The sequence below is a fragment of the Phyllostomus discolor genome, chromosome 7, assembly GCF_004126475.2.
Source record: "Phyllostomus discolor isolate MPI-MPIP mPhyDis1 chromosome 7, mPhyDis1.pri.v3, whole genome shotgun sequence".
Taxonomy (NCBI): domain Eukaryota; kingdom Metazoa; phylum Chordata; class Mammalia; order Chiroptera; family Phyllostomidae; genus Phyllostomus; species Phyllostomus discolor.
The window spans coordinates 11,465,647-11,483,304 of NC_040909.2; the positions used below are offsets into that span (position 1 = coordinate 11,465,647).

At 52.4% G+C, this 17,658-nt stretch overlaps 1 protein-coding gene across 1 annotated transcript in view; it reads right to left on the minus strand.

Moving 5' to 3' along the window:
• Positions 1-17,658, minus strand: part of ITGA9 (integrin subunit alpha 9) — a 308,765-nt gene that overhangs the window by 3,770 nt on the left and 287,337 nt on the right. Inside the window, exon 27 of the mRNA XM_028518757.2 lies at positions 12,488-12,607. Within this exon, the coding sequence (XP_028374558.1) occupies positions 12,488-12,607 (120 nt within the window). The remainder of the gene's footprint in view (positions 1-12,487; positions 12,608-17,658) is intronic.

Sequence of the window (17,658 nt, forward strand, 5' to 3'; positions counted from 1 at the left end):
GCTCCCTGCAGGCTGTCTTAGGAGCGGGTGTTCCCCAAACTGTGTGCCGGGGAACACCAGGTACAGAGAGTGATTCCAAGGTGTTTGGGAGTAAAATGGGCTTCCTGATCAGGGAAGTCTGGGAAATGCTGCATTCTCTCTTTCTTTAAGAGATTGGCAACATGCAAGAGAACAGTAAGGGATCTAATAAACCCTTAGAAAAGGATCTCAGCAACCCAGGCAGGGGCTGGACATTTCCTGAGCTTATTTGGCTTCGAGTAAGCCTATTAGTATCCTGAGAGGTATCAGCCACTGTGGAATAATTTAGTAATTGCTGCTCTCACATAACAGGCTTTTGACAGTGTCTGCGGGTCTGCCTTTTGCGGTGCTGTCCGCTGGTTCGCTCTCTCTCAAGCCTGTGAAACTCGTGCTGTGAGTGCACCCCTGAGACCCGGCACCTCTTCCTGACCCGGGGTGGGGGGGGCAGCTCCCTCTAGGCTGGTTCTGAGAAGACCTTCCCCTCTGAGGTTCTGGGGCTTTGTACATATGGTAAAGTGAGTTTTTATTTTTCTCAAGCAGTCACTGCAGGCGCTATACTGCCCGATATTTAGCTAACTTTTTGTGGCCCAAAGCTGACCTCTTCTCCCCCGCTCAGGGTGACCTTGCATCCCTTGTCCTTTGTCACCAGCATTAGCGGCATCTGTTTCTGGTGTCAGACATCCCTCCTGCAGGGCTGCCTGGACAGGGTGCACCCAGCTCCCTCTGCCCTTGGGAGCGGCAACCCTGAGGTGCAGTCCTGCAGAGCTGCCCAGTGAGCTTGCCTGCAGGGCTAACCGGCGTGACACATCCTCTCGGATTCCTTCTCTTCCCTGTCGAGCTCCCCTGCTCGGGTCAGTGCTTCCTGAAGCCACCTTCCAAGTCATCGACCTGCCCTCAACTGCTCCTTTCAACCCCCTTGAAGACAGGAAGTCAGACAGATGCACCCACTTGGTCGGCGGCTCTGCGGGTCTGTGGCACCACACTGTCATTGGCTGACAGTCCCTGTGGTCATATCTGAAAACACTCAAGACCAGCAATCTCTACGGTCTGCTGCCCACAGCGGATGCCCAGATAAACCTGCCCTAAGCGAATCATCAAGCAAACCCAGTTCTCCCCCCGCAGGCACGTCTAACTTCCTTGTGGTCTGCGCATTCGCCTTCCTCCTCCTTTATGAGCCAAGGACCCGCAGTCACCCAATGGGGTGAGCTCCCCAAGGAAGGGAGAGCGCCTGGGGTCAGGGACTGACTTTCTACCATCTTCCCACCCCCAGGAGGGGGCTTCGTGGTCCAGCCAAAGCTGAGAACTATTAATAGAGCTGCCAGGAAAAAATCTCCACCCACATCACCAAGGAATTCCCGAGGCCTCGCTGAGTGGAGTCAGTGAGGCGGTTGCCATTTGAAGGGCTGGGAAGGCATAGAAGTCTCCTGAACACAACTGCCAGGGGGCCTGTGTTGCGAGCTTCTCTCCTCACGGTCGGGGTTGTGAGCAGATGCTGAGTTCCTGGTGTTTTGGGCCAGGGAGGAGAGAAGTTTCCTCGCAGTGGCATCAGAACACACCAGTCAGACGTGCACTTCTCTGTCCTCCAACCCCTCCCACCGTCCCCCCCTCTGCAAGAGAAGTGGAAGGGGGGCTTGGCCTGAAGGTTCCGGGCAGCTAGAAAGGGTCCTTGTCACGGCCCGCCAAGCACGGCCACAGAAGGCCAGAGAAGCAACCCAAGATGCCATGGACATGTCTGACTGAGAAGTTACTGCTTGAAGTACTGTTATTTAAAGACAAAGACGGCGGATGGGGGGAAAATGTCCCATGCTTCTTCCACACTGAAGAGAACATAATCGTGAAAATAAGTCAGGACGCAACACGGGAATGAGACTCCTCAGCACAGCACTCCACCCGCCGACGGTGTCACGTTTTGGTGACCCCAGGTTACTCACTCTCAGTTCCAGCCAAGGAACGTATTTCTGCTGCCGCACTAACCAAGCACAGTTCTGTCTGCTGCTCCCTTCTCGTCTTTCGCGTTTGTCTTAGAACTCCCTGAAGGCAGGCCTTGAGTGTTCTATCCCCGGAGCTCAGCGCCTCACCTGTATGTGGCATTGGTGTCGAACCGCAGCGGTGCCCACCATCCTCCGTTCCCCCCGGAACCAAGCCCTCGGCCACGTGACTCAACTCTGCAGATCTGCACTGCGACCTGCTTTGACAACCGGATGCCGTGGATGAGGTGCTATGTCGGTTCCACGCTTAGGCCTTGAGAGGCCTTGCACACAGTGCTGCTCGCTCTCTTGGGATCCTGCCGGACCACGTGAATGAGTTTGGTCTAGCCCACTGGGGGTGGGTTAGACCAAATACGCAATGGCCTGCAGGTGTGGGCTCACCCTGTTAAATGCAGTCTAGCCCACGGAGTTGTGAGCTATGTAGGTGGTTGCTGCTTTTGAGCCACTGGATTTTGGTGCGGCTTATTGTGCAGCATGAGTTAAGTGAGGCAGGGCCCCAGTCTGATGCACTGAGCACATGAACAGCCACAGGAAGGGTGGTAGAGTGGCAGCCGACAGGGTTCTAGACATAAAAGGCACCACCGTGCCTTGTCCTGATGCAGACTTCCCTTGTTCATCTCTAGGAAGATCAAAGCTGGCTCACTTTCTCCTAGCTATGCTGGCATGAAGATTTGACATGGAGTGGGCAAAAAAAATCTCTCAAGGGTTTAGAGCACCTGGACTCACTCTCACGTGTGCTCACATTCTACATGTATCATCTTTGTTGCCAAAAAGGGAAGGGGCCGTCATCTCCCGCCAGCTCCCAGAAGCAACTTTCTTTCACGTGGAGCAGTGCTAACATTGGTCCTAGAGTCACCTCCTCCCCACCTTGGCAGTGACCATCCAGCCGCTCCCGGACACAGCCTGGCCAGCTCTGAGCCCCGCTCCGGCACTGCAGGGGTTCGAGCGCCCTGTTCCCAGCACAGCCTCGGTGTGGTCTCCAGAGGAAACACTGGAGCTGCCACTGATGTTTGAACTTCTTTGGATCCGAATGCCATTTCTTAAAACTCAGTCCACGCTCAAGGTTAGGGGGTGCTGGGTGCAGTGGCACGGGCTGTGCCCTGCATTAAGTTTGTGTTGTTGGGTGGGGGCTGCCGCTTACATCGAAGATATACATGCGTAAATTTATTTCAACTATTTTCCAGCAGATGTCAGTAGAGCGTCTCTTTTTCTGAGGAAATCAGCAGATTCCCTGAATTCCGGACGGATGGAAGTCAAGCTTCTGGAGGAAGGGGCGCTGTGTACTGGTTTGCACGGAGGTGCAGGGTAGTCCAGTGGTGTCTCTCAAACCCACTTTGCTTCTTACGTGACCAAACTCACTCTATCTCAGAAAAAGAGATGATCACCTTTGTGCTTTTGTTTAGAGCCTGGTTTTCGCTTTCGTTACAGAACCCAAAGCCCAGGCTCTGAGCTGACCGAACAAGGGCCCCCACGCAGCTGTGTCACGCTGGGCCTGCTCCGTGCCCCAGGAACTACCGGGAAGAGCTGTACAGGCAAGAGACGTGGGGTGGGGGTCCCAGAGTCCTGATCAGTCAGTGCTCACGGGCCAATAACTACCCCTTGGGCCACGGCACAGGTCATTTGCTGGCTCTGACCCTCAGTGTCTGTGTCTGCCCAAGAGACCAACGACATTCTTAGAGCTCTTCCAGCTGTGAAACACAATGGTGGCTTTTTCTGGGGCGTGCATGCCGCTGTGCACCCGGGACGCACACTAAGAAGGAAGGGACAGGCACGGAGTCCTTGTCTGGTATCAGCCGTCTTCCAACAGATTTTGGAAGTTTTTGGAAAATTGAATTTTCAACTTTTCTTTTAAAGCATGAATATACTGCAAAGACGTATACAATTTTTAAAAGTTAAGATAAATCGAGACTGCAAAGACACTTCTCGCCTGCAGCAGCCTTCCTTCGGCACCCGCTCCCGCTCTCGTTCCTGCGTGTGGCCACACTGCGGAGGGCCCTTGAGGAGTGCTGGGTGCCCACAGTCCTCCCGTGTTTCTGCTGCTAGTGGGGCTCCCACTGAGCATGCTGGGAAATGATTAGCGCCGAGTGTAAGCTGGACCCTCAGCAGCCCCACAATTCCAATCCAGTGGAGTCAGTGTTTTCCTGCACTTTTTCTGGAACCTTCCAGGGATTCCATTGCCATTTGAGGGGCAAAAGGCTCTGTTTATAGCTGTTCTGTCTGCAGCAGAGAAAACGCTCACGGAAACCCTGGAGGAGGACAGACGCAAGCCGAGTGTTGCTCAGCTAAAAGCTTCCCGGCTTTTTGTCTGTGAAGGTCCTGCAGCCCCCCGAAAGCAAGAGCTCCCTGAGCCTCTTGACAGACTCGCCCCGTTTTCTGATAAACTTGTATCCAAAAGCTGCCACAAAACTTCTAGAGAAACAGCCGATTCCCTCTGAGTAGCCCCAATTAGGGAGGCATGGGGCCTAGGAGGAAATCAGGCCTGGCCGAGCTCTGGGGTCTGCAGCCTGCAGCCCCAGCCTTTTCCTTCCCAGCGTATTTCGGGGTGAGTGGGAGACTGGCCTGGACTCCATGGCATCTGGCCTCCTGGGAGAGCCCCGCCCCCGCCTTCCCTGGCCTCCGGGCTGCGTCCGGGGCCGCTGTTCCAAGGACTTCGCACACGCTCCTTCTTGGGATGAGCTCAGGGCCTCGTGTTTACGGGTCTCTTCAGTTTCTTCACTATTTACATAGTGTGTCTCTGTCTGGAGATGTCAACCATGCAGCATCAGCCCAATATTTACTTCCAAACATAAATAAGCCCCCACCAAGTGTCTCTGGCACATGGTTTTAATTGAGACAGTGTGATGGGTATGTGTGTGTGTGTGTGTGTGTCTGTGCCTCCCCCCCACCTTTCTTTGGAGAAGCAAGGGTGGCTGCCCCGGCCTAGCTGGAGGAAAGGTGATAACCCCAGTGACCCCCGGAGCGGCTGCCCAACTTTGCACATTCTCTGAGCCCTTTCAAAGATTTATTTTTCTAAGCGTTTCTGCTGGAGGTCAGCAGTAATGCTCTCAAATAAAAACCAGGAGCCCAAAGCCAGCTTGAAAGCAGCAGGCTCTTGGAGCAGCTCCAGCTGAGGTTTGAGGCAGTGCTGGTTCCGAGGGCAGCCAGCAGGCTCTGCAGCCCACCTCCCCTCTGCGGGCGCAAGGGAGGAACCAGCAGGTCCCGGCACCGGAGGCGCGGGGAGGGACTGGTCACAGGGCTGGCGAGGCCGTGGCACTGCCCTCTGCTCCCAGGCTTCTCTGCTGGCACGGAGGGGGACAAACAGGGGAGAGGAGAAGGGTTCCTGTACTGCCGAAAACAGTACAGGCGGACGCCTTGTTTCTCTCCCTCTCCGAGTGGTGGCCTGCGGGTTTTGGCAAACTGCACAGGGGGCTGGGGAGGGAGAGAGCTGCCCGGGGCCCCTCACAAGGCTTTTTCTCCTCAATGAGAGACACCCCAGCATCTTCATTCCCTTACCACCCCACTCAGAGGCTGGCTTACTGGGCTGAAAGCCCTTCTGAAAGGTGCACGTCCCGGACGAAGCTGTCACCCCTACTGTGCCCCTGAACAGTGAAACTTTCTCCTATGAACAGGCCTTGATGATTTTCTGGAAGAGGCACCAGGCCCCGGCCGTGGCAGGAGACCCCGTGGGGAGCTAAGGGGAGGGAGAGGGGACTCGTTGGGGTTTTTCTCCCTTAAAAGAGTTTCACATTTCAAAGTGTTCTTCCTGCACGGTGGTTTGGCAGGCTACTGAAATCCTCGAGCATGAAGTTTAAATTACGGCTCCCGGTGTCTGAGACCATCCTGCCTTGGGGCAAGCTCACTGGGATCGTTTTGGCATTTGAAGGAGGGTCTGGTTAGCTCCAGGCCCTTGTTGTGGGTTTTGTGCTGGGGTTAGGGCCTGCTGCCGCCAGGCATGAGAGACGGGCTGAGATGCCAGTTGGGGGGACCTTCTGCAAGACTCCAGGGTCTGCCCCGAGTCAGGGGGAAAGGAGGCAGGGGGCCTGGAGTTCCTTTCCGGGAGAGGCATTGGTGACCCCAGAAGGGGTTTCTATCTTAGATAAACAGTGGATGATGGACGGGTCAGTAGCACCGCAGTGACATTAGGAAGGGCCGGCAGCTGGCGGCTCAGGCTCCTCACCCTCCAAGTCCTGCTCACCTCTCATGAGGGCTTAGCCATCATCTCCGTTCACTTAACCGCTTTTCCCAGATGTCTTCGAGACACAGTGAGGGCTGTGTGGTCTGCCTCTGTCCCTTTGCCCAGAGCCTACCCACTACGAGGGATGCAATACTATTTGCCGAATGAAGGCACCTGCCATCTTGCACGTGTAAAGCGTGCTGATCCTCAGGCCGGCATGGCACAGAGAATGCATTAGCACAGCGGGTGGCTCGGCTGTGCTTGCAGCTCATCCCAGAATTTGTGCATCTGGGACACCGTTTGGGGAACAATCGTTTTTGGCTCATGAGCTCTCAAGGCGGTAGCAAGCGACCACAGGCAGCAATGCCAGAGCCACTGTACAGGGAACTCCAGGAGATGGGGCTCAGCGGAAGGGGACAGGACTTGAGACTGCCTGCCCGTCTCCAGAGGCCCTAGGGGATGAAGAGTGTCCTGGTCAGCAGCGGCAACGGGCACCACCCACTGCTTCCCCTTATGCATGAAATACGGTGAGAAGCCAGAATTACTAGGGCCTCCCATGTAAGTGTACGGCAGGTGAGACTTCAAGCCCGTAATCCACAGGTTTCCATGCACCGGGCTGTCCGTGCGATGTTGGATCCCCAGTCCGGAGTAATGCGTCCTTTTTAGGTTCCAGACACAGAAATCAGAGTTGACAAGAGGTCTGTAGTGGAAGTTTTAGAAATAGGTAGGTCTTCTGAGGAATCCTACATTTCACTGAACCTTTTCCACCTCCTCTAAAGTCATCATCGTTCATGAGACATTAAAGAAAGAGTTTTTCCCAAGGCAACGGCCTCCGCCAACCAACCCCCTAGGCATCGCTGCTTTGCCTGCAGAGAGACACGGCCCACTCTGAAGGGTGAGTGCGCTCCTGGACGCGGTGCCAGGGTTTGCCCCTTCGGCTTCTTTACCCTGAAGGAGCTCGGCTGTGGTTTTATCTATGGCGTTATGGAAGAGGGATGAGGCTTTGTCTACTTTCAAACAACAACAGTGACCTTTAAAGAAAAGATTAGGCTTTTGCCTGTATTTCCGAAGAGCATACATGGGCAGATAAAAGATGGTCACAAACCCTTTGCCACTCCTCCCACTGACAGGCAGAGTCTGTCTCCCCTTCCTTGGCTCCAGGCTGGCAGGGCACCGCTCCGACCAGCAGAGACTGGAGGACTGATGCTGTGCCAGTTCTGGGCCGGTCTTTGAGAGAACTGGCAGCGTTTACCATGGAGAAAGTCAGCCCGCTCTGCTGGGAGGGCTACAGGGAGGGGCCCTGAGTTTACGTGGCGAGCCAGAGGGGCTCAGCTGAGCCCAGCCTCCCAGCCGTCCCCACGAAGGTGCCAGGTATGTGAGCGAAGCTGTCTCAAGACTCCTCAGACCAGACCAGCTACCAGGTAGTGCCATGGAGTGACCATTCAATGTCACACGGAACAGAAGCATCGGCAAGCCAAGCGCTTCCTGAATTCCTGACCTACACATTTGTAAGATAGGATGTAACAGTTGTTTAAAGTCAATTTGGGGCAGTTTGTTACGCAGCCATAGCCAGCTGGTACAATCTGAAAGCCTGCAATGCTGGCCTCAGCACCACTAACTGCCGTGAAACCGTGCTGCAGTGAATCTCTTTGGAGTATCTGCCTAATTCCTTCTTTCTGGGATTCGCCCGCACCCCACCATCACCCTAAAATGGCTATCTTGCAACTCTCTCCTACCCTAGCCTCAGCTGTTTGGATTAGTGGGAGACAGGGGATCCAAAGTGGCCCAGCCAGAGTCTCTCCCAGCCAACTCCCTGCCCTCAGCCACACGGGACAAGAGTGGACATTTGACTTGAGCCAGACAATCAGGTTCTCTCTTGCAGACTTGTAGAACCGGGGATCAGAGGTGGCTGGAGCAACCGTCTCCTCCTGTGTGCCTGCAAGCGAGGAGCAAGCTCGCTGCTACGGAGAAGAACGGTGCTGGCACATAGGGCCACGGGAGCGAGGGGAGGAGGGAGAGCGCCTGCTTCGGTTTGTGGACATGTTCCGGGTCTGAACACACACATTCTCTCTCTTGCCTAAGGGGTTATGAGTCACTTTCTGTTTCTGTTTTGCTTTGTTTTGTTTTCTTGCAACTGGAAAAATGATGCCCGATAGCAGCACGTTCAGTCCCAGAAACTACAGAGAACACTGCCCGGGCTAGAGGGGCGGCAGGAATGCCCTTCTGCCGACCTTCTCTCTGCAAGGTGAGGATGACTGGGGTGAGTCAAGCCTCGTCAAGTCTCCTGGCGGTAACCCCACTCAGAAAGCCCAACACTAATCTCCTCCTGTTCCAAAACAACTTCCAACTCCGCCTTCCTCACCCTGGTTAAGGGGAACCATTCACTGTCTAATCTAAAAACAGCAAGAGACTGATACTTTTTTCCTTCTTGTCCTCTCAAGGCCACCCAGTCAACAAATCCTGCCTCTTCTAACTCGGTCTCCTCCTTTGCACCCATGGAGATGGCCCTCATCTCCATCCTGTCCCCAGCTGTCCCTTGTCAAACAGATGTGGCCGCGCCACTGCTCTGCTGACAGACCACCTTGTTCCTGGGCAGGAGGCCCCGTCACAGCCGAGGAAGGTGATCTCACTGAGGGTCATTGCCTGCCACCTCACCAGGTGGCCCCCACAAAGCTTGCTGATTTTCTTGCTCCCTCCGTACAGAAAGTCCACCTGGCTGTCCTTCCTTGCCTGGAACAGTCAGACCAAACCCGAGGTCAGACTCACATGGCACCTCATCTGTGGAATGTCCTCTGACTTTCACAGGCGGCGTCCATGTGTCACGTGCACTGCTGAGAATTCCGCCTGTGTTACCTCCTCTACACTTCAAACCGGAGGTCACGGTCTCCCTTTCACAGAGGAGGAAAGCGAGGGTTGCAGAGGGTAAGCCGTTCTCCCAAGGCCACACAGCCGGCAGGTGCAACAGCCAGGACGCCAGCCTGCGGCAGCCCACCAGCACAGCCTGCATCCTCCTCTACCTCCCTGTACTCAGGGGCCTCTTCTCTGCCCCGGGGCAGGGCAGGTTGATGGGGTCTTTTTCTCAGCGTCCAGAGACGCTGCTGCACAGCCCTCAGTTGTTACGTTTACAGATGTACGTGCTTGATGGGGAGGCATTCAAGGGCCGGAAGGGCCATGATCACGATGCATCACGTGCCTGGCATAGGGTTTGGTTCAAGGCGAGTGTTCAGTAAATGCGAGTTGAAATGAGCTGCTCCTGGACGTTGAACAAAGCTCTGTGACCCACACAGCGTCATTCAACAGCCTTCTCAAAGCGGTTTCAGACCCTTTTACTCTACCTCTTCAGTCACGGCAAGGCCTTGCCTGGGCTGAGGCCCCCTGCCTGCCCCACTCTGCTTTCTCCCCCAGTGCCCTGCAGGGGGTGATGCCGGCCTTCGTGGGTCCCGGCTCTCCGCATCACACACAGCTGGGTGACCCCAGGGTCCTGGCCACCCCACGACAGCCACCTCCAGCAACCCCATTCTTTGGTCAAACACAACAAAAGCAAAGCTAAGCAGATGGCGGGTGAAAGCATGTGCTGGGGAGATGGGACCCCCCTCTCCGAGGGCAGAGCCCAGTGGGGTGACCAGAAGGAGGGATTCATGCCACGACAGACAGTGGGGCATGGCCACCACGCTCCCCACTCTGTGTCCCTGTCTCGTCCCGCACACCCAATCGCAGAGGATGGCATTTCCTCTCATCGGCAAAGGCAGAAGGAAGGAACACACACACACACACACACACACTCACACACTCACACTCCCCAGAGCCCTTACTGTCTTTTCAGATCTCAGACACTGAGCTGGCTTTGTTCTCCACCCACAGACCAGAGGCCGTCTCAGCAGGAAGGAGTCGGAGAAAACGGGGAATTAAGAATCTATCTGGCCACACTGATTAAACAAACAACAAATTGGCAGACTATTATTATTATTTTTAAAGGTAATATCCATTCCCGGCAAATACACAGGAAATTGGGTGCTTTCCATACCTGCTCGAGGGAAGGCGTGTTGGTGCGACCTTTCTGGAGGGCAACTGGCAGCGTGTCATCCAGGGCTTAAACTATGCCTTTCTTTTGACTCGGTAATTCCATTTCTAGGATTTCACCTTAAGCACATAATGAGGGATTTGTGCAAATATTTGGCTCCAGGGATATTCACTGAGGCTGCTGAAAGAAGTGTGAACCCTGAAGCCGTCTAAATCCCAACCTCACAGGACCAGATGGGTAATCTGCAGCCCGCTGCAGCCTTAGGCAGCGCTGGAAACTGGCCTTGCACTACATGGGAAGACAGGCTGCCACACAGCACACGGGGTGTCCGAAATGCATGGGACATAAGGACACTTATTTTCAGGAAGGCGCTCAACATGCTTTTCTTTAACTTCCAGACACTCTTTCAGGTGAAGTATCTCTAAATTTAAAGCAATCAGTCCAACTGTCAATTTGAAAAATGTGCAAGAGAAACACTCATTTTCCTGTGTTTCTAGATTTCTTGGATAAAAGTGTATTTATAATACTTTTTCAGATGAATAAGTAAAACAGTGCTTTAATTTTAGAGGTACTACACCTGGAAATATATCAAGTATGTTACCGGAAAAGCGAACATACTACTCAACAATAAGTAAATGCCAGGAGGGTGCCTGGTCTGTGCCTATTTTGCAGAAAAAAAGGTCAAGAGGAGATGACCCTGTGCTCCCCGTGGTTATTTCTGGGATGTGGACTCCTGAGCATTCCACAATTCTTTTCCCCTTATTGATATGTTACAATGTTTTATCAATAAATACAAATTACTTTGGAATCCCAAAGGAACTAATTAGATCTAAAGCACCTATTCATGACAACGTGAGAAGCTGTTGCCACCTGCGCCCAAAAGCTGGGACACTGGGAAAGCAGGGCATCGGTGTCGGTGTCGGGAGGTCCCAACGAGGGTGCTGGGAGCTGTCCTGGGCGCTGGGATACCGTGGGAACAGGCATGGGCCCCACTCAGGGACACCGCTGTACAGTGGAGGAGGCGGCCCTTCAACAGACAAGGAATGCCTGGACGCCATTGCTGATGAATACAGAGGCTCTGAAGTATTGGGCTGGTCAGAAAGCTCATTTAGTTTTTCCCATACAATGGCTCTAGCAGTGTTTAGTCGTCTTTAACGTCATTCGAAACAATTCTGTTAGACTGTATTGTGACAGCTGTCGTATCAGCAGGCATTAAAAAAGCTTATCAAAGTTGGTGAATTTTTGTGCAGCCATTTTAACACTGAAGATGGAAGAAGACATGCAACATTTGTGGCATGTTACGCTTTATTTCCAGAAAGAAAAACACAACTGAAACGCAGAAAAGACTTGTGCAGTGGTGATGTGATGGATCGAATGTGTCAAAAGTGGTTTGTGAAGTCTTGGTATTATTGACATTTTGGGCAAATAATTCTTTGCTGTGGGGCTGTCTTACGCACTGGAAGATGTTTAGCAGCACCCTGGCCTCGACCCACTAGAAGCCAATAGTGGGAGATAGCCGACATACTCAGAATATCCAAATCCATAAAGCTATTGGTGAAAATGAAAAGGTGTCTTTTAGTTTCCAGAAAAAAAAAGTCATAGACTTTTTGGCCAACCCAATACAAGGACTTCAGACCTCTGAGAGGAGAGTGTGAGGCAGTGAAAGCATTCCAGACTTGGGAGTGAGAACACCCATTTTTCCTTGATGAAGTGACAAGAAGCAAGACACAAAGGTGAGAAGGTATTCCTGGTCCCATGATGCAAAGGGTGAGGATGTATTCCTGGTCCCATGATGCACTGCTGTGGGGGTGGAGGACTTACAATGCAGCTGCCCAGACAGGACTCGGGACTTGTAGCCCACCTCAGTCACCAAGTCGTCTGGGCAGAAATCCTTCTCTTATTCCCCATGGGAAAGGAACCGTGAGTTGCTCTGTAGTTCCTTCTCTTGTTTCTCCCTCCTCTCCCCCTCCCCCCAGTAAATGGTAAACCACCTGAGTCCCAGCTGGTACTCCCCATACTCCTGTTCTGGAGTTAGGTTCCCACCACCCTCCCTTAGGACCAGTGGGAAGGCAAGAAAAAAGGAGAGTAAGCTTTTTGCTCTTTCTTTTAAGTGGTCCAGTCCCTAGTTATAAATGACCACAAAAGGAGCCGGGATTCTGTTCGCTGCCGAAAGGGGGCACTGCCGTCCCCCTGCTGTACCTGCACCGGGAAGGAAGTTCCAACGGGAATCCTCTCCAAGGGGCTCTGGCCCTGTTGACACAGGAGGGCTGGGCAGCTGCAGGTGGGGACCTGGGTCGCCACACTCACCTTCCAGAGCAGCACAGCCAGCAGCAGGAAAATGAGGATCCCCACCAGCAAACTGATGGCGATGATCCAGCCCACGACGTAGCCACGGGGCTCCAGGTTGTGCAAGGCCTCGAAGACCACCTAGGAGGCAAAGCGAAAATGAGAACGTTTCCCGCTGGGAGTGTCCGGGCCTGATGGAACCCAGCCTGGACTTGACATTTGGGGTGGATCAGAGCAGAAACCATTCCACCCCACCTGGAGACAAATGAAAGGAAACTGCCTACAAAACACGGTGGGCGCTCTCGGAATGGAAATGAGGCCTCTTGGCAACACAGGTTCACTAGTTGTGTGACCTTGGGCAAGGTCCTTTACTTCTCTGAGCCTCATTTTTCTGATCTGCAAAGCAGGGATAGAACAGCACCTGCCCAGAGAATTTAAGGGGATAACGCAGGTAGATAGATCCCCAGCACAGCACCTGGCCGAGCTTACCCTTGATCAGTGGAGGTGCTTCTCTTAGCATTTAGCAGCAGCGTTGCTGGCAGGGAGATTTAAAACAAAACAAAAAAATTCCTCACCTGAGGATATATTTACTGATTTTAGAGAGAGAGGAAGGGGAAGAGATACAGAGAGAAACACTGACTCGAGAAACATCACTTGGTTGCCCCCGTATGTACTCTGGCTGGGGCTTGAATCTGCAACCTTTTGGTATATGGGACGACACTCCAACCAACTTAGCCCTCCAGCCAGGGCAAGAGATTGTTTTTTTTTGAGGTTGTCCATGGTTGGCTGCTTTTTAATTTTAAAAACCTATTTATTGACACTTAAGATGCATAGAGAAAAGTATACCTAACCTATGTGCACAGGTCACCAAATTTTCCCAAACTGAATGCTAAACACATCTTCGGAATGAGTACCGAGACCGAGGAACTGCACGTGACCAGCCCCCGAGAGGCCCCTCCCCCTCCTTTGCAGTCACAACTCCCACGGAGGGCAATACTACCCTGACTTCTAAGAGCCTGGGTTAGCTTCACCTGCCTTTGTTCTCAGTGTAACTGGAATCTAACACGATGCCCCAACCAGGTTGGGGCGTGTCTATTCTCATTGCTGTGTATGAACAGTATCCCCCCATGTGGATATCCAGTTCATTTATCCAGCCTGCCCACTTAGGGGCTTTTACAAAGGATGATTTTCTGGCAGTAGGCTGTGCCTAGGGAGGAATACTTAGGGGTCAGGGATGGTAGGACAGAAATGGGCTCTAAGATCTGTCATCACAAGCCCGCTGCTTTCTGTCTGGTTCAGAGGAGAGACTCCTGTTTTCAAAGTGAGATTCACGCCTTTGGGTTCTTGCCCCTGGAGAGCTCCGAGTGGCATCATCTCATGTGTGGTGTCTTGTACAGATGAACCATGGGACACTATTGGCCAAGGAGTGTGACCCCAGGTGACCAAGATGCCACTCTTGGTTTCCTCCTCCTTGCAGTGGTGGTCTGAGAGGGGAAATACAGTAGTTTATCTGAGATCCTGGTGCACGGCCATGCAATGAATCTGCTGAAGCTCCTCATTGACAATGAAGCACTGAGGCGGGCTATGAGCTCAGAGGGGTCAGCTGCAAAGCCCAGCCCTTTGGGCCACCCTGGTGGCTTCTCCCCAGGGCCACTGGCTGCCCCTCGGTGTCAGAAATCGGCATCCCAGCAAAGCGACGCTGGAGGCCTGGTTTTGTGGACACAGACACAGTGAGAGCCCACTACAGTTTAGTCTGGCAAATTCCATAAGAATGCCCCGTCACTTCCCCGGAATGCGTGCTTAATCTTTTATTATTTTTAGTGCCGCCACTCAGCTTCTTGGACGCGTGCTGGCTGCTTTGGCAGAGCTGGTTCCTGCACATCGAAGCTCGAATAAACTCATCTGTGGGTGAAGATCGGAGCACCCTTCGGTTTTAAGAAGTCACATCTTAGCTGCAAACCCAAAGGAAGGGACTGCAGCAAGGACCAAGGGGGCAGACAAGACGGACAGCTCTCGTCTCCACCATGATAAGCTGGCAATGCTGGTCAAGCCCCCACACCTGCCCCCAAATATCTTTTCTCTCCGTCCTCTTGTTCCCGTCCCCAGTGAGCTGCCCCAGTCCGGGTCTGGTCCTCTCCCACCAGCACTGCTCCAGGGGCCTCGGGGAGGCCTCTGGCAGTCGTCTTTTCTGAAACACAGTCTCATCAGGCTGCTTCTCGGCTTCCATGACCGATGGCTTCCCTTTGTGCCAAACACATTATAATTCAGGGTACCAGGCTCTGCACAATCAGCCTCCTTCCTACCTTTTCAGCCCCTCTCAGGATGTGTGTTCGTGACTCTCCTGTCAATTAGAGTCATCTCCCCGGGGCACCTGGCTTTCTGTCACCCTCAGTGCTCTTCTGCTCTTGTTGTCGCTTTGACAGACTCCAATATTGCTCATCTTCCAACTGTTCTTACCTTTGATGCATTAATTCTGCACTTAAAAATTTACCCTAAAGTCTGCCCTGGCTGGCGTAGCTCAGTGGATTTAGCATGGGCTGTGAATCAGTGTCGCAGGTTCGATTCCCAGTCAGAGCACACGCGTGGGTTGCAGGCCATGGCCCCCAGCAACCACACATTGATGTTTCTCTCTCTCTTTCTCCCTCCCTTCTTTCTCTAAAACTAAATAAATAAAATCTTTAAAAAAATTTACCCTAAAGAAACATAAAGTACCGAAAAAGTTTTATATTCAAAGATGTTCATGGCAGGATTATTTCTGGTGCAGAGGTAGAAATATTCTAAATGTCCAACCACAGGCCGATGGAGAAGTTACGAGCACTCTCACAGTGGAATACCACAGAGCTGATAAAACAAACGGTGGTAATAAATCAGGCTGTCGAAGTAAGCTTTGCAAAAAATTAAAACGTGACTCTCACACAAAAATACAGCAAACACATGTCAAAGACTTATCTAATTCATTATTGAGGGAATCAGCGGGATGGTAAAGCCAGTTCACAAGAAGGGTCGGAGTGCATGTGCAATTACAGAAAAAAAAATCTGACATTGGACACAAAACTGGTTGGTACCAGAGAGGGCAATGAACGATATTTTCTGCCAGACAGAAATCATTCCCATCTTTTCTGGCAAAAGCCGCGTGTAACTTATCAGTCTGCCATGGGCTGGGAGGGGACTCCATCACAGAAGCTGGGCCGTGGAGAGCGAGGCCGGCCCGGGAGACGAGGCAGTGCTGTTCCCACACGTCAGGGTGCACGGGGAGCACGTGAGGCACCTGGAGACCAGGCAGACTCTGAGCCCGCCCGTCAGGGTTGGTGCCTGCTATTCGACGTGGCAAAGGAGCTCCCCGGTGACGCCAGCGCTGCTGGTCTGTGACCACACTAAGGTGGCGGGGGCCAGAGGATGCTCTGAGATGCGTTTGGAAGCACGTCATCTTTTTTCCCGATTTCCAAGTTTTTCACATGATAACAACATGTGAAAAACAATAACTGTTATCATGCTAAGTGTAAAAACCAGGACATCAATTTAATACATAGAAGACTTCGGCTGTGCAGAAGAATGGTAGAAAGCTTAAAAGTAAAAAGGTGCTTTCTGAGATTACGGTTGTTTTTTCCTTGTTTCTAACTTTTAACTACTTAAAAAAACATCTTTTTCACTGAGCATTTAAAGCCAACTTAAAAATATTAAAAAGATGTACTGCTCCAACACCTCCTCTTCCAAGAAGACTGCCCGCTCTCTTCTCAGCAGAAGCAGTCACTCTCTGAGCTTCTGGAAACATGAAAGAAACTACCAATCTCCTTTTAGCAGAGAAAACTGATGGCAGCACCCCAGTGTATAACACAGAAAAATGTGGGTTCGTTGGCTGTGAAGAAGGGCAGCCAGAGCTCTGTCTGCTCAGCCCCCTCCCCAAGCCTGCCCCCCCAATCTCCACCCCAGCCCCAGCAGCCCCTGTGCCCACTCAAGGGAACCCCCAGCCCCACAAAACTTCATTTTAAAAGCACAGTGATCGGGTTGTGGTCCCAGTTCTAAGCACTTCTCACTCTGAAAGGTAATGATGTATCTTCCTGTCTACAGGCTCCAGCAAATTGAATTCTTATAGAACGAGGATTCCGATGCCTGCCCTCCTGCTGTCTAAGCCACGGTAGTGATTCATTATGTGGTTCGTGAATGCACAAGTTAATACAGTCAGGGTTTGCTACCACAACATGAGATGAGGCACGGATATGATTCAGTCTGCAACAGAAGAGAAGGTGGGATTTGAAGCTGCAGGCTCTGGCTGTACTTTTCTCTACTTCCAATATATCTGCAAATGTTCTTTCTTTGAGGGGAGTCCGGGCCACCCATTTATCCATCTGCCCATCTACCGACCCATCTTTCGGTCCATCCATCTACCATTTGTTTGTTCATCCATTTGACAAATGTTTATGCAGCACCTGCTATTGCCAAGAACTGTGGAGACTCACTGATGAATAAACCAGGGAGTCTATGCTCTCACGGAGCTTTCTGCTTGCCAAATAGACACACAAGTGCAAAATTATAACTCCGGAGAGTGCCCCAGGGGAGGAGTTCTCGGTTATGAGAGACTGAGACAGGCATGGCAGTCAGGAAGAGTTCCTCGATGGACCGCCTGAGTTGAGAGTTAAAGGGTAAGCAGAAGTTAACTGCATAGTCCAAGAGGGGAGGGAACATCATTCCAAGGAGAAGGAACAGCATGTGCAAAGTCCCTGTGGCAGGAGTGAGCTTGGCAGGGGCAAGACACCGCCAGCAGACAGAGAGGTTGCAGCAAAAAGATTGAACCAGAAGCCAGAGGAGGATGTGCAAGGTGGGGCTGGAGAGAGAGGAAAGGCTAGAGCCGCGTTAAGAACTACAGGCATCCCTGACCAGTGTGGCTCAGCCGACTGGGCATCGTATCGTAAACTGAAGGGTCTCTGGTTCAATTCCTGGTCAGGACACACGCCTGGGCTGGGGGTTCAGTCCCCAGTCCCTGGTCAGGGTGCATGAGAGAGACAACCGATTGATATTTCTCTCACATTGATGTTTCTCTCCCTCTCTTTCTCCTTCCTTTCCCATCTCTCTAAAAATAAATTAATAACATCTTTTTAAAAAAGAACTATATGTCTTAAGAGAAATGGGAAGCCAGTGCAGGGTTTTCCCCAGGGCAGCGACAAAGTTGCCAAGGGAAGTAGAAGGGAGAGTGT